This window comes from Lepidochelys kempii, chromosome 11 (assembly GCF_965140285.1).
Source record: "Lepidochelys kempii isolate rLepKem1 chromosome 11, rLepKem1.hap1, whole genome shotgun sequence".
NCBI classification, from domain to species: Eukaryota; Metazoa; Chordata; order Testudines; family Cheloniidae; genus Lepidochelys; species Lepidochelys kempii.
The window spans coordinates 64,722,151-64,744,218 of NC_136390.1; the positions used below are offsets into that span (position 1 = coordinate 64,722,151).

Below are 22,068 nucleotides of genomic sequence, written 5' to 3' on the forward strand. Positions count from 1 at the left end.
GGTGCCACAAGTACTCCTTTTCTTTTTGCGAATACAGACTAACACGGCTGTTACTCTGAAACCTGACAGTTACAGTTCTAATTCCGAATCTTCTGACTTCTGTTAATTTGAGATGAATTACATAACTAATTTCATTTTTATATTTTAATTAATAATGCTGTATTTTGGATAACTATTTTCTCCTCACAGGCTAGTGAACACATTCTTTCTTGTGATTTATAAAGGCATAAAATTTAGTTCTTTTTCCCAAACCAGCCTCAGGAGAAAAATCACTTCTTTACAGAGAGGTTTAGCATCAGTAAAACAGGGCCAGATACAATCATTGTTGTTCAGGTTCAATAGCACCTTACTTCAACCTGACTCAGTGAGGGACTTAAGCGTGGGCCTAACTTTAAGGCACACAAGTACTCCTGTTGACTTCAATGGGACTACTAAGCATGTGCTTAAGAAACTTGCCGAACTGAGGCCTGAATAATCCCAGTTGCTATCATTGGGAGTACTCATGGGTAAGGTCAAGATTCTGGTACAGGGATTTGTATTAAAATTCACGGGCAGGATGTGGGCAATAAACAATAAATCACGGAAGCCCCGGGCCCCGACACCCGAGGCTGACAGCTGTTGCCCCAGTGCTGTGGGGGGCTGACAGCTGTTGCCCTGCTGCTGAGCGGGGCTGATTGCCCAAGCCCCGCTGCTCCAGGAGGGCTGACTGCCCGAGCTGCGGCCCACTGCTGTGGAGGGCTGACTGCCTGAGCAGGGGGCTGAAGCTGAAGGCAGAATTTACAGAGGTCTGGTAAATCACAGAATCCGTGACTTCAGTGGCAAAATCGTATCCTTTTATCATGGGGTAAGGTACTATTCAACCTGAGTATGAATGCCAGAGTCTGGCCCATAATGAACAGTTCATTAATCATTCTTCAGCCTTCTTCTGCTGTGGCAAGAGAAGAACCAAAAATATGCTTAATATTAATATAATTATATTAGCACCACACCAAATTGGGTGCCTTGTAGTAGGTTAACTTACTAGGCAGTTAGTGCTCAATTTCCTCAAAGTCAGTGAGAGGAGTTACTTCCTGCATTGGAGAAAACAGCACATTTATCAAAAATTTCAATGCACTTTGTGAGTACGTGGATTCATCAGACTTTTCACGGCCATCTATCACCCAGCACCATCTCCATTTCCAATGAGTATTCAGGATGTCTGATCTACAGTCATTTCCGTGTTGGAAGGGCAGGTCTGTAAAACACTTTCAGCTCTCATTTTACAACCTAAACATGCTTCTCAAGGAGGCAAACAATACTGTTATGCCTTACGCATTGCCATGCAAAACACAATTTGGCAACCAGAAAATAATACATCCTTTTTCGTTCTAAGGCAAACTCACTCTCCTCCCCCTCCCCCCTTCCCCCAGCACTTGAAATGGGATGGAAGCTGACACTGCCTTGAGGTTGGCTATCTAGCCCACCTATAGAGCTGAAAGTGTTACTGTAAGAACAGTCCTACTGAACTTTGTACTTTGTGTTGATGTCACCTCCTTTTCCATCCCCCAAGAAGAAGAAACAGTAGAGAGTCGAATGGCTGAGGAAGAGAAACCAGCAGCTCTTCCTGGAAAGGAGCTGGGGAAAGACAGTGGGCCTGCTGAGCCTTCAGAGCAGACAGCGGGCCGGCTGGATTCTGGTTCGGAGGCCAAAGTGTATCATGAAGACAGTGTGCCAAGCGTGGCACCCAGCGGGAAGAGCATAACAGTTATCGAGGAGGTGCCACTGAAGGCAAAAATACCTTCCTTGGCTGAGGAAGGTGTGTCCTCCTTCGGATTGCATGTGTTTGCTGCAAATGAGTTCTTCTCCTGCTTTCTCCAGTGCTTTCCACGGCTGCTCCATTTCCTCCTCTTCTCGTTTATTATTATTATTGTTCTTGTTATTATGCTTGACGAGTATGTATGGGGTAACCCGATTTGCATAGATGCTGTATAACAGATGGTTTCCCACCACTGTCGCTGATTCCTGATTTTTTTTTTTTTTTTACTTTGCCACGATACAATGTGCTTTGCAGCTAAGCTGATACCGCCACGTCAGCCTTTCCCCCCCATCTCAGATGTGTTTGCCAGTCACATTGCTAATCTATGTATGTACATTTTTTTCTTTTTGGTGCAGAGATCCATCTGGTTTTCTTTTATAAAAAAAAAAAAAAGAAGAAGAAGAAGAAAAAGGGGGAGATTTATTGACTTAGAATATGACATAAAGAGGCTTAAACTGTAGAAATATTTTTGCTTGCTGTGTGCAGTATTATTATTTATTTATGCTTCCGTGCATTCTGGTTTCGTTTCCGTAAGGCTATTGCTTCTTATGTCATATCCTCACCATTCATTGCAATCAGCTCCCCCCCTTCCCTTCCCGCCTTGACCGTCGCCAAAACTTTGGGTTTTCATTTATTTTAGGCTTATTACAAGTTTATGGCCCAACCGGCTCAGGTACAATTCCCATCGATCCCAGTGGGATTTTTGCCTTTGTAATGAAGTGTGGAATTGGGCACTTAGGGTAAAACCCTAAAATGCTTTGGCAAAACTATCGATAATTTTGATCAAACTGAAATCAATAGTTTTGCTTGAGTAAGAAGTAAGTCTTCAGGTTTTGTCCTTTTGACAGTATTTCTCATCAGTTGTTTCAGGGGGAAGCATAGACTGCATTAAGAAAAGGAGTACTTGTGGTACCTTAGAGACTAACAAATTTATTTGAGCGTCAGCTTTCGTGAGCTACAGCTCACTTCATCGGATAAATCCTACATTGCGTATGAGGTGGTGATGAGCCATACACTTCCTAATTAAGAGATTTTGGGTGTTGGAGGCTTGTGTTTACAAAAAAGCTTGTCCCAGTCATTTTATTTGGCCCAGTTGAGCCAAGTGAAATTCCTTTGGTATTGTGTCTGCTAATATCATGTAGTGTGTGCATCAGCATTACCAGCAGAGGTACAGTGCTATAGGTGAAGAAAGTCTCAGTGAAACCACAGTGAAATCAGCTAATGGGCATTGCTTTTGCACATTATATGTGTGGCAAATAATCACCACCGTCACCAAAACACCACAAAAACTTTAAAAATAGAGAGGAGGAAGAAGTATGACAGTTGTGGATGTTTTTACTTGCTACCTACAATGTTTAGAAGGGTGGTTAATATTTTAAGCTAAAGATAACCTATCTAAATATTTTATATAATGATGAACACATTAATTCAAATTGCTTTAAAAATAATAAAGGGCCCAGACCTGTGTGCCATAGTCACATGGTTTCATTGGCTTCAACTGGAGAACTTCTGTGAGTAAGGAGATCCATATTTGTTTGCCCGAGATTTGTTGCAGCACATTCTGGAAACATGCATAATTTTATAGACTAGACAATGTTATAACACATTCTGGCATAGATTTCATTATCCTTGTCTCATAATGCACTAGGGAAAGATCAATCTATTGACTACTAATAAATCATCCATAAATTTTTATATATTAAAATGTTACCAAAGAATATTAACAATGCTAAGAATATAGCCGTAACAGATGTCAGAGTAACATTTTGATTAATTTTAAAATAATCCAGGGCCTTATTTTTCAGTGATGCTGAACACCCATGGTTTCCACTGACTTCATTTGGAGCTGTGAGTGCTCTGCATTTCTGAAAGCAGGGCCTTGCAACTTTGGAAATACAAACAGGTTCACATCCCGTGCATGTTGCATGAGGTCAGTTTCATGAGAATAACCTGCTTTCTGCTTTTTTGCTAAAAAGCAAATGTAAAAGATCAGTGATATTAGTCAGTGAGCGCCCTTGTTCTATACTTAGCCCATGTACTGTGCATTTTAATATTTCCCTTGATTAAGCTAGATACACAAAAACTCGTAATTTAAAAAGAGATGTAGTATTATATAAATGCATAGACTGTGTATTTCAAGCACATATACAAGGATACTGTTACTTGGCCAAATCTTGCAGACATTTACCAAAACAAAATTTTTATTGACTTCAGAGTCTAGCAAAGCACTGAAATATTAATTGGGGAATATTACGATTTTACTGTTACAAGTAATGAGTATGAAGAAATCACATGAAACAAAGGGGTATATTTCTCATTTCAGTGGAGACAGATTTATATGTGTAACTCATATCATCATTAATGCACTTATGAAACCTTCTTCATCGAGAGGAGAGTGCAACACTTTAAAACAAATTTCTAACTGAATAGCATTGCTGCATGTTTGCATATTTTCCCCTCTCCCTTCCATTAATCGTACCAAGATATTGATGTAAGCTAAGTGACTGCCTATAAGTGTTTTAAATAATTTGTCATAAAACCCAACCAAACTACTTCAGATTTACTTACAGCCTCGAAGATGGAAATCCGTGACCAGGAGGGCACAGGCCCTTTCACAGCTGAGCCATTAGACACAAAGGAACGTGAGTCAGAGAAAGACAGTAAGACTGGTGAGCAATCTAAACATGATGCCTTAGTTCCACAGCCAGCAAAAACTGAGACTCTAGATAAAAAGGAGGCACGGGGCAAAGAAGAAGAGAAAATGCATACAACTGTGTCGGGACAGACTTTGGATGCAGATCTGCAAAAGAAAGGGGAAGTAAGTTTTGCAGACCCAGGTGCTGATTCAACTGCAGAGCCTCTTGTATCTCAAGGACACAGGGACTTGTCAGCTGACCTGCCGAAGGAGAGTAAAACAGATGGAAGGAGTACAGATACCCAGATACCATCTAGCCAAGCTATACCCCTGAAATATAAAGATGACTTTACAGACAGCCAGAAGAGTAATCTTGCTCTTTTGCCTTCAGAATCTAGAATTGACATGTCTGGTGCTGCCAAAAGTGAACCTCCTTCAGAAACTCCAGTGACTGTCCCACAGAAATCACAACTTGAAGACAGTTGCAAAACAAAACAAGAGTCCACCGACAAAGAGATTGCCAAAGATCTTTCAAAAGATGAAAAGATCCACAAAGACAAAACAGAAAAGCCAGAGGAAGGAGAAGTCTCAGCAATGGCTGCAGATGCCCCCAAACCAACTACAGAGGAAAGACCCATCCAGAAAATTTCTACTTGGGGGGAAGAAAAGGACATGACAAGGGACGAGAGTGATGAGGAGGACAGATCTGGCTTCCTGGATTGGCAGCCCTCCAAAGTATTAGATGATAGTAAACTTTATGCAGAGCAGGAAGATAAAATAGTTGTTCCAGACAAAGCCGTTGTTAGTGAAGCTAAAAAGTCATCTGATGGTCTCAAAGCAGAAGAAGAGACTGATCTAACTGGGGTCTCAGCAGTATTAGATGCCAAAAAGGAAGAGCAGCAGAGCACAGAGACCCCCACTGGCAAGTTAAGCCATGAATCATTTCCTGAGAAACCAAAAGAACCTATAGATACAGCTCAGTTATCTAAAACAACAGAAAAAGCTCCTGATGCACCAAGGTTAACAAGTGAAAAGAGCCCATCTCATGAACTTCGTCAAGACAGAGCTGTTGAAAAGGATGCTAAGGAGGATACATTCCATATCTCAGATTCAGCTACTCATGAAATACAGGTAGAGGAGGATAGGTCAGGAATGTCAAAGTATTTTGAAACATCTGCTTTGAAAGAGGAAGCAACAAAAAGTGACATACAGCAGCAAGGCAGTGATTACTATGAACTTAGTGACACTAAGGAAAGTGCATATGAACTTTATCATGCAGATCCTCTAATATCTAAAAAGGAAGACAAGAAATTACAGCCAGAAACAGATCAACCGTCAGGTGTCCCTGCTCATGAAATAGGATATAGTACTCTTGCTCAGAGTTTTCCATCAGATAAGTCTGAGGAACCTAGCTCTCCACAGGAAAGGATGTTCACTATTGATCCCAAAGTGTATGGGGATAAGAGACAGATCCATAGTAAAAATAAAGATGATTTGACTCTAAGCAGGAGCTTAGGACTTGGGGGAAGATCTGCAATAGAACAGAGGAGTATGTCAATTAACCTGCCAATGTCCTGTCTAGATTCTATAGCACTAGGATTCAGCTTTGGCCGTGCTCAGGATCTCTCTCCCCTCGCTTCAGATATTCTAACAAACACTAGTGGGAGCATGGATGAAGGTGATGATTACTTCCCAGCAACCACCCCAGCATTAGAGAGAGCCCCCTGTTTCCCAATAGATAGCACAGAGGAAGATGAAAACATTGAGGAGGAAAAAGCAATGGAAGAAGAAAATATTCAGGTTGAATCCTTGTGTGAGTCGCCCTTCCTGACTAAAGATTATTACAAAAATGGGGCTGTAATGGCCCCTGATTTGCCTGAAATGTTAGACCTAGCAGGCACAAGGTCTAGATTAGCTTCTGTGAGTGCTGATACAGAGGTGGCGCAAAGAAAATCTGTTCCTTCTGATGCTGTTGTAGACGACAGTGGTGCTTCCCTGCCTCCTTTGACTGATGAAAACCACATAACACTAAAAGCTGAAAGTCAGCTAGAAGACTTAGGCTACTGTGTTTTCAATAAGTACACAGTCCCACTACCTTCGCCAGTCCAGGACAGCGAGAGCTTAACCGGTGAAATCTGCCCCTTTTATGAAGGCAGGGATGAAAAAATGCAAAGAGGACTGGCAGCTGACCTCTCTTTGATAGAAGTGAAGTTGGCAGCAGCTGAAAAGTCTAAAGAAGAATTCAGCGGTGGAAAAGACCTGAGTCCAAACATCTCCAGTGACCCAACCGTTCTGGAAAGGGAGTTCGAGCAGGAGAAAAAAGGTTCTGATAAGCTAGATACTGTGCTGGAAAAAAGTGAGGAACAAGTTGATTCCAAAGAAATCTATTCCCTTGAAGATACAAAACATGAGAAAAAAAGGCCTGATGCAATTTTAGAAATGAAAGAAGAAGGTACGGTTGATAAACTTCATGTAGCTGGTCCAGAGAGTGACACTGCCTATGACAAAGCATTAACAAAAGAGGTAACAGAAGAAAAAGATCTTGTTTCTTTACTGACTCAGAAGCAGGAAAAGTCTCTTAGCATGGTTCCAAAGGTAGCCGAGATAGAAACACCACACAGGCCAGACTATGATGCTATAAAACACGAGATGGATGTTGCTGCCAGGAAAGCTGACCAAGAATACCAGACTCAGCTACACACTGAGGTCAGTGAGTTTGCTGCCGCTGGTTCAAAGCAGGACACAGATTCTGTAAAAAAAGCAGAGCTTGAAGCCCGAGAAGCTCAGCAGCAGCAAAAGGACTTGGCCTCTTTGCCCAAAGAACCCAAGGAGGCCGATGTTCTTTCAGCAACTGAGCCTACTCAAATGAAGGACAGCACCAAACTGTCTGAGTCTGAAATTAAGGAGAAAGTGCCTAAGCCTGATCTGGTGCATCAGGAAGCAGTAGATAAAGAAGAATCTTACGAGTCTAGCGGAGAACATGATCAAATCCAAGAAGACTTAAGTGGAGAATCTTTGAAACCTGATGACAGCAAAACAGAACCTCAGAAACCACCTCTATCAGAAGAAGAGATTACATCACAATTGCCAAGGGAAGAGCCTTCCATCGAGCTTGCCATTTCAAAAGCTGACTCTGTGCAAGAAGACACAGCTGACATCCAAATGGAGAGCATACCACAGCCTAAAGACGAAATTAAAGAGCCAACTCCAGACATAGCTGTGAGACCTGCAGAAACCACAGAGCAGCTACTGTGTGATTTAACATCTGAGTCTTTAAAAGGCAAAGAGCATGAAGAAAAAGAAGGAGAAGAAAAAGAAGACGATGATAAGCATCGACTCATGGCAGACATGCACCAAGAAATAGAGTTGGAAGCACCTGCTGGAAAAGAGGTGCCGACGGAGACTGGCCCAGAAGAAGTGCCTGAACTGAAAGGAGTTATTGAGTCTGTTGTGACAATTGAGGACGACTTCATCACGGTGGTGCAGACAACTGTGGATGAGGGCGAATCTGCCTCTCACAGTGTGCGCTTTGCTGCCGCACAGCAGGAAGAAATGGAAAGAAGGGACTCCCTGCCTGAAGAGGAAGTGGAAATGGAGATAGAGGAACCCGCTGACATCCAGGCAGAGCCCAAAGAGGGCTCGCCAGAAGCTCCTGCTTCACCCGAAAAGGAGGAGATCCTGCTAACCGATTACAAGACAGAGACATATGATGATTACAAAGATGAAACTACTATCGATGACTCCGTCATGGACACAGACAGCCTGTGGGCGGATACTCAAGGTGTGCATTATCCTTTTTTTAAAAAATGTTTTTGCTTCCCAACAAACCATAATGATTAAAAAGCAAAATAATAATAATAATAAATAATAATAATTAATAATTTCTGCACATTTCAGAAACGTTATAAAATAATCTGCCCTTTATTTTAAATGATCTGCTGTGTTTTCAAATTTCTTGCCCCTCCACCAAAGCATTGTTAACATTTGTTACTAATTTTCTGTTTGTTGTTATAATTTGCTCTGACCCTACAGATGATGATAGGAGCATCATGACAGAACAGTTAGAGACTGTTCCTAAAGAGGAGAAAGCAGAGAGAGAATTGCGAAGATCATCTCTCGATAAGCATAAAAAAGAGAAACCTTTTAAAACTGGGAGAGGCAGGATTTCTACTCCTGAAAGAAAAATAGCTAAAAAGGAACCTAGCACACTCTCCAGAGATGAAGTGAGAAGGAAAAAAGGTTCATTTAACACTCACTATTACCATATTTTTGCTTTTGTACAGTACTGCCAGGTTACTCTGTTGTAGAAGTTGAATGTTGTGATAGTACTAACTAATACTATTTAATCAGACATTGTACAATTACGTCAAAACAAGGTGCTAGGCTCACCCCTCTGTTACTCCAGCTTTATGCCCATATGGCGGACAAGGCAACACATCTGGGATTAATGCATCACTCCTTCGTCTCTGCAAACTAATGAATTCATTAGTTCAGTCCGGTGCGACCTAACGCATCAAACTGGAGGAACAGAGCAGTGGGTCTGGCCCATGGTTGATTTGTTGTCATGTAAAACTGTTTGGGCTTTTTTCCTGATTGTGTGCTTTTGTGTTTTCTTGTCCATAGCAGTGTATAAGAAAGCTGAACTTGCTAAAAAATCTGAAGTTCAGGCCCACTCTCCCTCCAGGAAAATCATTTTAAAACCTGCTATCAAATATACTAGACCAACTCATCTCTCCTGTGTTAAACGGAAGCAGACAGGTGACTGTGCTGTGTTCAGTTATGCAATGTGGCTGGCAAACATAGACACTTTATTTTTTTTAAATCTCATGGCTGTAGCAGCTTCTCTGTATTTTTATTTTCATTTTTTCTCTGAGAATATCAACCTTCATGAATAATATCACTTTTCAGTGTTTTGTGTCATTCTTCTTTTTCGGCATTTCTTTATTTCTCTGTTTGTTTGGCAGAGGCCATGATCATGTATGCTTGTCATTGCTCGGCCCTCCAAGTGCCGTGATTGTATCTTGGCGTTGTGCTTGAATGTGGTGTTGTAGGAATCTCTATTTTCATTATTTGTATTTATTTATTTATTTGGGGGTGAATTTATATGGTGGGAAAGCGTTGACAGCGTAAGCCATGGTGTACATATCCATTAGTTTGCTTTTTTTCTCTCATGCATAATAAGAAGACTTGTATATTACTCATTTATACTTATCTGCATTGGCACTTCCAAATCTGTTACTGATGTTTATGACTTCAAGCCAAAACCCACAGGGAGAATCTGGAATGCAGAGTACGACGCTGAGAGAGAAGAAATCTGGGAGTCAAACGACGAATGCATTTCAAGCAAAAATGGTTTTCAAAATCTTAGTATTTGATAGGAGAAGATGAGAGAAAGACAACCAGTAGTTCTCACAATATCTAAATAGATATGTCATTATTCAGAAGACCAGAATTAGAACATCTTCACTCCAGTCTCACAGTATTATTCTTGATGCACTGTCAGATTCGGGTGGAAAGAGAAGTATTGGACTTCTCTGTTTTTTTTTTTTAAAGGGATGGGACATAATTTTCCTATAACACAGTTTGATACCTCCATGTACGGCAATGCAGTTGCTCCTTTTTTACACTGGAGTAGGTGAGAGGAGAACCATGCCTCAGTAGTTTACATTCAGGGTATAATATTTGAAAATGGAAATATTTTTACGTTTCTTGGCTCAGAAGTTAAAAATTATGTTTATTACTTTGGTTAGCAAGATATAAATTAGAGTAGTCTCCAGTGTGCTCCAACTAGCTCCAGACCACAACTGGGAGAGTAAAGGTGGCTTAAACCCACTTCTGCCCCCCACTTCTTCTCTTTCACAAAGCACAGCTTAATGAGACCAGAAGATGTGACCCATAATTCAAAGATTCTTCAAAGAACCCAAAGTGTGTTGTGGGATTAGGGACTCGGTGGCACAAGTTGGTTTAATGCTTTAGTCCTTCACCTTTGTAGGCCAGGTTTCATATCCTGCATTGGTCATAAATGAATTTTTAACTATTTGGCATGATTTGATTGCGATTTAGGGAGGCTTAGGGCTAAAACAGTGAGGTGTTTCTTCATGGCATAAAGCATTTGCTTTATAGATTTACAGTCTTGCTAATATCCACACCTCTTTCTTATGTATACTGCTATTGTTCCCTCCCATGGGCTACCACTAACCCTCAAAAAACAAAATTTCTTCCTGTGGCCTTCTAGTCAGAATTGAGGTGTGCCAGTAGAAAAACAGGGGGAAGCCTGCCCATCGCTTAGACACACTCATTCTGGCCCAAGGTAGTGCTATCTGCCCCTCATTGTAATGTATAAAGGAATTCACTCAAATTAAAAACAAACCCAACAGGTAGCGAAAGTGGAAAATATAATTTAAGGACAAACTCCAAATTTATTCAAGCAGTAAGAGTTGAGATCAAATAAAAACCCCTCGTCCAAAACATCAACAAACTTTGAGAGAATTCTGAATCAGATTAAATTTCATGGCCTTTCTAATGGGTTGAACCAGAACCCCAGATCTGAAATTTGGCATAATTTTGGTCTGGAACTGAACTTTGAGGTTTGGGCTCATCTGTAAAGCAGACGAACATGAACCAATCACTGAATGAACAGAAAGTCCCCACAACCTAACATTGGCACATCCTCAAGACAGCTGAAAAATCACAAGACAGCACACAGAAAGCCTGGTTTTCTTTTTCCTCCCCTTTTCTGTATCAGTGCAGTCACTCCAGTGATTGCTGCTGCGGGGGGTAAGGGGGCATAGAAGGATATTTCATAGACTTGCCCCCGGGGTGTAGGCATCCAGGATTAAATATGCACACCCATCAGGTGCACCTAACCAACACAGGGTCTGGATCCATCCCCAGGCATCTTCAGGATCTGGGAGCTGGAGGGGGACGTATATTTTCCTAGCTGAATGGTGTAAACCAAGAAGTCTGTTTTCCATTCTTCCTTTTTGATGAATGTAAAACAGTTTGTTTGAGGCTAGTGTCTACTCCCATTGAAATCAGTGTAAGCTTTCTTTTTGGTTTTAGTGAGAGCTGAATTGGATGCCTAGCCACAAATGCCCCAGAGTGTAACTCCAAGCACATTCCAAGCAGCAAAAACTTCCATGTTAGCCTTTTCTGAGCATTAAAAATGAAACTTGTCCAAAGAGTAATCGTATGGGACACAGGTGTCTCCATTAAAACGTCAAAATTGTGTCCACATTTACCATGGAGTGAGACAGTAAATGAGATATCACAGTATTTCCCTAGAATCTCAAGGGACAGAAAATAACTCACGTCACTGTGTAGTAACTATGGGCAGAAGCTGACTATTTTAATGGCAATCACAGTCTCCTCTAGAGTGGGATTCTCAGTAATTATGATTATTAAAAGATGCTCCTTCCTTGGAACATGAAAAGAGAAAGAAGGCAGAAGGAAAAGACAGTTTTATTTGATCATCTGAACTTTATCCTAATTTCCATCGTTTTGTGTGATTGGCTGAAGTCAGAAGACACTGCTGCCTTTGTGACATCATATCATGGATGTCATAGGGGTGGCCAGCACAGTTGCTTAGCCTTTGAACTGGGGCAAACATGCATTAGGCTTGTCTTCCTTGTCTTAAATATGTTTATTGTGTGATTAAACTGGTAGCGGAGCACGAAGGGACAGTGTGACGTCATGATCCAGGTGTTTTGCTCAGATGGAGGAGTTGTTATGCTTTCAGGTAAGTCAGTCACAGAAGCACAAAACTGTGCTCTTTACTTCATAGCTGCAGGCAGTTGGAGTTAAATACCAACGGAAAAAGGAGAAACATTTAAAACCCAAAAAACAACAGTAACAGATGTGGTAAAATGTAATGCAAGAGGGTTTTATTGAACATGTTCAGCTATAAATGCAGAACTAAACTGTCAGTTCTCTTTCCCACTCTCTCTCTCTCTCTCTCTCTCAAGCTTTCTCTCCTACTCCCTGAATTTAAAATAAAAGAAAAAGAACAAGACAAACGTTATTTAAGAGGGCAAAATTATTGAGTGGGAAAGGCAGCCTTGTTCACAATGGAGATTGGTTGCAGAATACCACACCACTGTTACAGGCAAGGGAATGTGCTGGGACAACTCAAGGTCAAGGGGAAACCCATCTTTGCTACCCTGGACAAAGTTTCGGGGTTGGTTTCACAGATGGAACAAAATAGTGATTATAGCTAAGAGAACACCCAATCTTCCTCCTATGCCCACTCCGCGTCCAGTACTGTGCTATGGCAAAGGATTTCACTAGTAGTTAGATTTCACATAACACGTAGCTTCCTGAGTAACAGCATGGTGAACACTTACTACACAAGTTTCTGAAATGCCCCTCAGCTTCTAGACTTTCCCCTAGGATGGAGTCCAAGTCAAACGATATCATTGTCACCTCAAATGTGACTTAAATCATGTTTCATCAGACAAGAACCACAGGATAACGCTGAAAGAAGATAGGTGCTAAGTGCTTGAATAGTAAGATATTAAACTAAAGTCTCAGGGTCTGATTGATCTCTGTGTTACTCCACTTTTATACCAGTTTCCAGAGTAGCAGCCGTGTTAGTCTGTATCCGCAAAAAGAAAAGGAAGACTTGTGGCACCTTAGAGACTAACAAATGTATCTGAGCATAAGCTTTCGTGAGCTACAGCTCACTTTGTCAGCTGCATTCAGTGGAAAATACAGTGAGGAGATTTTATATACACAGAGAAGATGAAACAATGGGTGTTACCATACACACTGTAAGGAGAGTGATCAGGAAAGGTGAGCTATTACCAGCAGGAGAGCGGGGGTGAGGGAGGGGGACCTTTTGTAGTGATAATCAAGGTGGGGTACTCCTTTTCTTTTTATACCAGTGTGACTGTATTGACATCAGTGGAATTATAGCAGTGTAAATTGGAGTGAATACACAGCAGTGAATCGGTGTCTTTTCATTCAGGGTTCTTGGCTAAGATTTTGAAAGTTGGTTAGTGAGATTGCTTGAGATTCCTTAAAGGGGCCTGATATTCAGAGGGCAATTGTTCAGCATTTTCTGAAAATTAGGCCCCTTTAAGGTGTCCCATGTTGGACTCCCAGAATCACAAGTCACTCCTCAAAAATCTTGGCTCTCAATCCTAGACCACTAGGAAGAGGAGGACATAATTCTAATTTGCTGGCTAGAATTAATAGATTAACTGTAACTATCACAAATATGGTAACGTGTATTCTTTTATTTCTTAAGGCAGCTGCGTATACTGCATACAGTAATTCACCAGATCATTGCTTTGCACGGTGTTTAAAAGACAATTGATTATACTGAAGGTGTCCTGTAATTCAAAATGATTATTTTTAACCATCAGGGGTTTGTTTGTTTGTTTGTTTTTGGGTCTAACAGCGGCTGGTGGTGAAACAAACCAGGCTCCGGGTGTATTTAAACAAGCAAAGGAAAAACTTTCAGTGAGTAAAATACTCCTCTTGTCATTCATCTTTCTAAAAACTCCTTTTTGTCCTGTCTCGGGTGGTTTTGTTTTAATTTCAGTAGATAACTGTGCCTTCCCTTTAGAATTCATTTGTCATATTCGTTTTTTTATTACAGCCACTTTCCCTGCATAGCACCTGAATTACAAAAATAGATAATTATATAGTTTTTGATAATGGTTTTTTATTATTATGTATTGTTCGTAGTATTGTATCATCTAGGAGTCATGGACAAGGACCCCATTGTGCTAGGTGCTGTATAAACATATAACAAAAGACAGTCCCTCAATCCACTGTTGACACACAGCCTCTGAGTTACAATAAAGTTTAATATTGTGAAGCATTTAGGGCCAGGCCCTCGGCTGGTGTGAATCAGCATAGCTCCATTGGAGCGCACTGGAGCTGCACTGATTTACCTGATCTGATGATCTGGCCACTGTTGTTATCTTGCTGGATTGTTACATGCAAGAAGAAAATCCTGCCTCATGATTGGCTGAAAAGAGTCTTGTGATGAGTCATTTCATTTCTATTGCTTTTCTCCTCAGAGGTCACAGATTTCTGGAAAATGTTAACCAATGACATCTCATATACAAATGTGCCTCCTGATTGGCTTAGCTGAGGTCATGTCCTGGACCACTCTCCATCTTAGAATGTTAGGTTTAAACAAAATTGTCAAACTTCCCGTCCTCACCTTCAAGGTTCAGCACAGCCTACACCACCACTTACATCTCTGCTGTCATCCACGCCACACCTCTGACTCCCTCCAGCCCGCCAGTGAGTATTGCCCCACCTCCCCTTTAGTCATTCTCTCCCGCCCTTCTCACATGTTGCCCATATACCCTTCCCATCCCAGCGCTCCAGGTGCCCAACTTATTTTCTTTCAAATCCCCACTGTGTAACTCTTTCTCCAAGAAGTCCACATGTGCTAGCTCACAACTGTAGTACTCCGGTGACTCACCCATTCTTGAACAACAACCACAACAAAGACCTCCAAGATTGAACCGTACTCCTGGATCTCACAGTGTGTTTTATGCCCGATTTGTTTTGTCTGTCTACATAGATTGTAAGCTCCTTTGGGGCAGGGACCATGCAACGTGCTAACCACACTGTCAGTGCTTAGCCCATAATAATAGATGATATTGTAATCAATAATGTTGAAGATGATGGCAACAGCTTACATAATTTGTGGCCATCATGAGTGATGTGCCAGTTTAGATCCAAATCCAGCTCTGAACTCTCCCCAAATGAGTATTTGATCCAGTGCTACAATTTTGGCCCATTTCTAGCCACTGTTGAGAGATCTGTAGATATTTCTCAGTCAAACATTCAGAAATATAGGTCACAATGCATATACTGACTTCCTGCTTGGGTCAACAGCGAGGTTTGTTTTCCTCTGAGGTAAATGTCTATAGTCACCTTAGCAGAAGTTAGTATCTGCTTGTTGCCAAAGCCTTTGGTGCCCTTGGAGAGCTACTGGCACAAACAAGCAGTGTGCATTCTTCCTCTGGGTCTGTCTCCTGTCTTTGTATCTTCTTTCTTCTTCCTGTCAGTTGTTTAGGGCAAAGAGCTGAAATCTATCCTCTTCTTGCTTCCACTATTGTCTTCCTTCTCAGTCCCCAGTGCATCCTCTTCCAGAAATACCCCTCCCACCTTCTGCCTTTTCTCCTAATTCCCTGGGGCAGTCCACATCCTGACCTTTCAAGCACCTATCCCCTATTACTGTTGCTTTCCCTCCTGCTTCACTGTGTGTTGTGTTGCGCAACCCTCCCAAAGTGGCCTTCTCATAATAGTTTCCCAACTCCATTCCAGCTGTCGTGTCAGGTAGAATTGCAGCTGAGTACACTCGTTGCCCATTTGCAGAGCCTTAATACCGGACTGTAATGTACATGTTGTACTTCTGAACAGTGCTCAGGAAAAGCTAAGCAGTTCCACCCTGCTGGGGAGGATCATGTCCCTCTCCCAGGTGTGTGTTAAGAACATTGGCTAATTCATATTAGGAAGTATGCATTGTGACGGCCCCTTCCCTAGCTGGCTTCTGGTATAAAATGACATTTCTGTGTTTCATCTTGGGCAATCTCTTAACCATTGCAAAACGGTCATTCTTATTGTAAGGGCCACATACTGCTCGGTCCCACATAAGCAGCCTGCCCTTCCAGCAGCAGGAGTTCTGCCAGAAACTGAAGGTAGCATATGGCCTTCAATGGGCATTTGTTCGAAAGCAAAAGTACATTCAGTTTGGCCCTCAAACACAGATAGGACAGGATTTTGCAAAATATTTTCCCATCTTGGACAGTCAAGGAGAGAGGATGATATTGCAGATAAAGCACTGAGTTGGGCTCCAGTGCGTATTTCAGTTAATCTTTTTGGGTCACATTTTGCCACCCTTATTCATGCTAAGTAGTACCTCACACCACAGTGCCAAAGGAAGTTTGTAGCAGAGTGAGGCGTAGACCTCCTGAGTCCCAGAGTGGTTCACAAGACCATCCTTTCTCCTTAACTACCGTACCCTTTTAAAGACAGGAAGATATTTTGCAGTACCCTGTCCTGGCTGTGTTTGGGATCCAAATTAGATGTGCTTTACACAATGCAGCTACTCATGGAGTGAGATATTACTCAGTATGAGCAAAGAGGCAGATGCTGCCCCTCTTATGCCTTCATTGCCCAGCTCTAATATTGTACCTACTAAGGGTGTTGTGAAGATAAATGTATTAGTCTTTATGAGGTGCTCAGAAGTCACAGAAATGGTCAGATACTATAATGATGGAGGGTATAAAAGTACCGTGGGACCCAAACTGCTGGTCTTCAACCCTCTCAAAATCAGGCACAAGGGGCCAGATTTGCAAAGGCATTTAGATGCCTAAAAACATGAGTTGATGTTTAGTGGCTTTACAGAAGTGCCTAAGTGAGTTAGGTGCCTAACTCCCACTGACTTTCTGCATCTTGAGTCACCTAAATACCCTTTGTAACTCTGGCCCAAAGTATCTCAAGTTGGGCACCCAAAAACGGAGGCATGCCTAACTAGGTGAACACTTCACTACGATGGAACAGTTTTATGAAAGTTATTTACTTTGTATTTAAAGCAGACGTGCCATTGATCAGCTATATGCCTCCCTGTACTTCAGATAGCAAAATAATAAATATTTCACAATGCAGAATATGTGTACATAAAAGCAGTGTTTTTAGAAACACATTCACCATATTAAAGTATCTCCAGTCATTGAACTGAGCTCATCTCCTACAATAGAGGCTGCCAAATTAACGATACTTTCAACAGAGGCCCAGTTTGATAATGCAGCAGGACTGAAATGATAGCTGTTTCCATGAGAAGGCATTAGAATTTAGAGCATTCCCAAGCTGTACAGGAATTCCTCTATTTCATTTCACAATTTAAAAATTGTTTTAAGCAATGTCAATATCCCTGATTCTGATCTCTTTTAAACTGGTGGACATGAGGAATAACTACACTGTGGTCGGTGGAGCTACACCAGTATAAAACGAGAGTAGGGAAAAAAGATTCAGACCCAGTGTTTCATAAGTGATATAACTTACGGTACCCTGATTTCTTATGGTGTCTACTGATAAAGATGATTTTTTCAGTCCTACTATGCATTATTAAGAGCCCAATTCTGCAGCTCTTGCTTGTGCTAAGTAGCTCTTACACATATGTTGTCCCATTGGGACTGCTCACATGAGTAATTTCACCTCTGTGTGAGTAAAGTGTTGCAGAATCAGGCCTTCATTGCCACGATAATAGCTTCCAATTATTCTTTTTCATTATACCTTATACCCTTTAAGAAAAATAATTAGAGCCAGATTGCAAACCCCTTATGTTGGTGAGGCATTACTAAGCCAAGTAGTCCGAGTGACTTCAGTGGAATTAGCTGTGACGCTGCTTGCCAATGTTCAGCCAGGGGCTCACAATCTGATCATCTTTCTAAGGAAATGTAATGAGTACCGAATATTGCATATTACCCTGGATTTCAAGGGCTAATACGGTAGAAGAGGTGTTATTATCAAGTCATTTCCCCATTTTGAGTCGTACCGTTCAATTTTTTTCTAAATCCCCTACTAACCTTTTATTGTGGAACATTGCCAGAGAAGGAGATACTTCATATACAGGACTCGATTTTAAACAAGCAGGCTCTCTTTGGTCCTGCAAATTCCCACCTGCCGTAAACGCTTACGAACTAGCCTTTGCGTCTGCACTTAATAGAGGGGGCGAACTTGCATCTACACAAAAGGAGGGCTGTATTGAGGCCCCTCTTAGGGTATGTCCACAAAGCATCTGGAAGGTGATTCCCACCTACTAGCTCTGCTTTGGCCAGTATCTAAAAACAGCAGTGTGGATGTGATGGCACATCCGGCAGCTCAGGCTAGCCACCTGAGGACAATCCCACTCGACCTCTGGGATGCATACTGAGGTAGCTAGCCTGAGCCACTGCCCATGCCCCGGCACACACACTGCTGTTTTTTGGCACTAGCTTGAACAGAGGTAGCAGGTGTACGTGTACCTGAGCTGGGAACCGTGTCTGGATGTACCTGTAGAGTCAGCTGCTATCTCAGAGCCAAATGCTGCATTTTACAATACCGACTTGCACGTGTGTCTCAGAATTTTACATATGCTGGCTGGAAAAAGGAAGTTGAATTCATAGCTTGGCATTTTTTCATTTATCCATTTTGCATGTGTTTTCCTTTCGTCTCATTGCTCAGCTTCATGGTATGTTTCTTTTGTTTGTTTTCTCGTGACTAGACTTCCTCTTTGTCAAAGATTCCTGCCTCAAAGTCTAGAGCGAAGTCATTGCTTCCTCCAAGACCCAGCTCAGCTTGCTCACTAACTACTAAAAGGGCTACTTTTCTCGATACAGACAGTTACCTTGTACGGCCCTCCTCGGCGGGCCCAAGAGACTGCTTGCCATACTCAAAATCAGATGCTAAGGTAAGGTAGCAGAGTTAGAGAGAGGTAGCTCAGAGAGGGGCACAGGTGAATTTTGTGGATCTTATTCTCTCCCTGCTGAATCTAAGTAAGTCTCAGTGAAGTTACCTGGGTTTGTCGTCACATACAGTGGCCCAGCTGCACCTCTGTAGCACCTAAGTGAAGACGCTCCTACACTGTTGTCATAGTTAATTCTTCTCCCCTTAGAGGCAATAGCTATGTCGACAGGGGAAGCTCTCCTGTAGACCTAGCGCTGTCTACATCAGGGGTTCGGCTGGTATAACTACATTCACACCCCTCAGTGACATAGTTATACTGATATAGGTCTGTAGTGTAGACTGGGCCTCAGGCTACGTCTACACTGTAGACCTCACAGCAGCACAGCTATACTGCTACAACTGTGCCACTCTACCATCTCCCATGTATCCTCTCCTTGCCGGCAGGAGTTAAACCACCCCCAACGAGCGGCATTAGCTATGTCAGCAGGAGAGCCTCTCCTGTCAACATAGTGCCGTCTGCATCAGCACTTCTGTCGGGGAAAGTTATGTCGTTCAGGAGGGGTGTTTTTTCACACCCTCGACCAACAAAAGTGGTAGTGTAGACAAAGCTTCAGTGAAGTTACTTGGAGAGTTACTCAGATCCAGTGGCAGGAGACTTGGGCTCCAGGCTCTAGAGCCCAAGACTTGGTCTCCAGGCTCTAGAGCCTGACACAACATGTATAGAAACTAAGGAGATTATTACCGATTCTTCAGGATAAAGTCAGCTGTATCATAAATGACATAAATTATACCACTAACTCTCCTTTGTCCTATGACTGTAGAAGTGTTAACTGCCCACTTCACCTGGAATGGTCTCTTTCAACATGTGTTAACTCCTTGTCTTTTCCACCTTATATTTAGCTGTAACACTCCAAGTGCCTTTCCCAGACCTGAAGAAGAGCTCTGTAAACTCAAAAGCTTGTCTCTGTCACCAGCAGAAGTTGGTCCAATAAAAGATATTACCTCACCCACCTTGTCTCTCTAATATGCTACAACAACACTTCAAAAACCATAAGTTATACATGTAGGGCCAGCTCCACCCTTGGTGAAATGGACACAGCTCCCTTGACTTCAGTGGAGTTGCGCCTATTTACAAAAGCAGAGTAGCTAGCCCCCGTGTAATTTGGTCATAAAATAAATGTAAGTGGCTAAGGACAGCAGCACCAACATGACTTTCAGGAAGTTTGTAATTTACACTCATTTAGTATTCAGGATTTCTTGTTCCATGACTTCCTAACCAGAACTCCTCTTTCACTAAGGGCCAAAGCTCACTGAAACGGATAGAAAGACTCCCAGATTTGGCTTCATTGGGATTTGGATCAAGCTCCAAGAGTCCATTTTTGCCCCATTGAACTCACATCGGGTTTTGACATTGACTTCAGTGGGAGCAAAATCAGCCTTGATACATTTTTGGTCAAATCAGTGAAACAGTATATATATTCAGGGTCTATTCAGTGAAGTTTGGAAATAAACAGAGGGGAGTTTCCCCTGAAATAGACAACCATACATTTAAGGAGCCTTCTAAAAATGAGTTTGCTGGATTGTTCAGCATAGTCTTAGGCAAACTGAAAATCTAGAGTGGGCTTTTCAAAAGGGTTCAGTATTGACCGAACTCAGCTCTCATTAAAGTCAGAAGGAGTTTTGCCATTCACTTCAGTGAGAGCAGAGTTCAGCCAACGCTGAGCACTTTTGAAATGTCTTCCCCTATGAGGCAGTCAATCTAAAAGCTAGATGCCCAGAGTCAGTAAATCCCAAGGGATTTAAGTGACTCATCAGAGTTTCCTGCATGAAATGTAAAGGAACTGGGTGTCATTTGATCTCAGTTGCATGGGGCTACCATGGGATGGCTCCTGTGTTAAACTAGTGAGAGATCACAATCTGGATAATTACGTTTACTGTAAAGCGATTTTTTTCCTTTTTGCTCCTATCAGGATGGAATAACCAAGAGTCCAGAAAAGCGTTCCTCTCTACCAAGACCTTCCTCCATCCTCCCCACTCGGAGAGGTATATCAGGAGACCGAGACAGAGATGAGAATTCTTTCTCCTTCAATAGCTCCATCTCCTCTTCAGTACGACGGACTACCCGTATGTTTCTCTGCAACCTAACTTTCCTGGGGTCTTCGCCCACCCTTGCTATATATTTCACACACTTGCTACATCCATCCCTACCTTGTCTTTGCCTTTGAAAAGTCAGCCTGAGTTGTACAGCTGGGACCAGAGATCTGGACCCCAAATTTGGGCATGTTCAGATATGGGGTGCTGTTGTGACCCAATATAGCGACAAAGGTTTGAGTCCAGCTGTGGAACCAACCTTTCCCAAAGTCTGGGTTGCTCAGACCTAGGGCTGCAGTTGAAGCCCTTCTCTTGTATAAAAAAATCCCTTCGTGTGGGTTTCCCAGTTGTGTGACACATTTAATAGAGACCATTTATAAACAAAAAAAGAAACACACACACTGTGAGCAGTATAATTTTTTAAAAAAATAATAATTCTGATGATGGCATGAAAATGGGGGGCTTATTTAATAAAATACCCAAGATTAGTTAATTTGTTGTTTTGGTTTAATGGTCTCCTGGTGCTTAGTTAATGCCACGCCAGAAAGAAGCTTTACCTAAAAATAGTTGTATGTAAGTTATAGGGGTGACTCATCAGAAGAAAGACACAGCACTTAACCAGCCAGGTGTTTTTATCAGGGTGTGATGGTGCTGTTAGCAGCTATAAACAGGACATTATAGAAGCCGGCACTTAGCACCCAGTGTACTGGGTGTGGTTAAGGTAAGAGGAGGTTTGGAAGGTTAGACAGGAGCACTTGTATCTGTAGAGAGCCAATCATCAGCTCACCAGTTGGGTAGCAGGGAGAAGAAAGCAAGCAGTATAAAAGGCTGAGCCAGCAAGCCAGAAAGGGGGCTGCTTCTAGCTCCTGCCATCTTTGTGTTGTACCTGGAGCACAAGGGAGAAAGCAATAATAAAGACACAATGGAAGGTGTGTGCTGTTTAATTCATCCAGAGGGTTTACCAGCCAGGATTTCCAGAAGTTGAAGCGGGGACCTGTTTGCACAGAAGCAAATCTATAGAACCATACATCTAAACAAGTTACCCTAAAACCAAGGAAATGTAACCACCCCTCTTTCCAGACATCCTCCCTTGCCAGTCTAGCACTCAGCTCAAGCCTCAGAACCTGGCTTG

The 22,068-nt window shown here is 42.1% G+C and overlaps 1 protein-coding gene across 22 annotated transcripts in view; it reads left to right on the forward strand.

Annotated features, from left to right (window-relative positions):
• Window positions 1-22,068, forward strand: part of MAP2 (microtubule associated protein 2) — a 341,433-nt gene that overhangs the window by 283,843 nt on the left and 35,522 nt on the right. For 7 of the 22 annotated variants that reach the window (XM_073306661.2, XM_073306670.2, XM_073306671.2 and 4 more), the window contains 7 exons: window positions 1,550-1,795; window positions 4,354-8,211; window positions 8,463-8,669; window positions 9,054-9,188; window positions 13,831-13,892; window positions 18,664-18,849; window positions 20,816-20,969. In XM_073306661.2, coding sequence (XP_073162762.1) covers window positions 1,550-1,795; window positions 4,354-8,211; window positions 8,463-8,669; window positions 9,054-9,188; window positions 13,831-13,892; window positions 18,664-18,849; window positions 20,816-20,969 — 4,848 coding nt within the window. The remainder of the gene's footprint in view (window positions 1-1,549; window positions 1,796-4,353; window positions 8,212-8,462; window positions 8,670-9,053; window positions 9,189-13,830; window positions 13,893-18,663; window positions 18,850-20,815; window positions 20,970-22,068) is intronic. The other 15 variants (XM_073306672.2, XM_073306674.2, XM_073306673.2 and 12 more) reach the window with 11 other exon arrangements.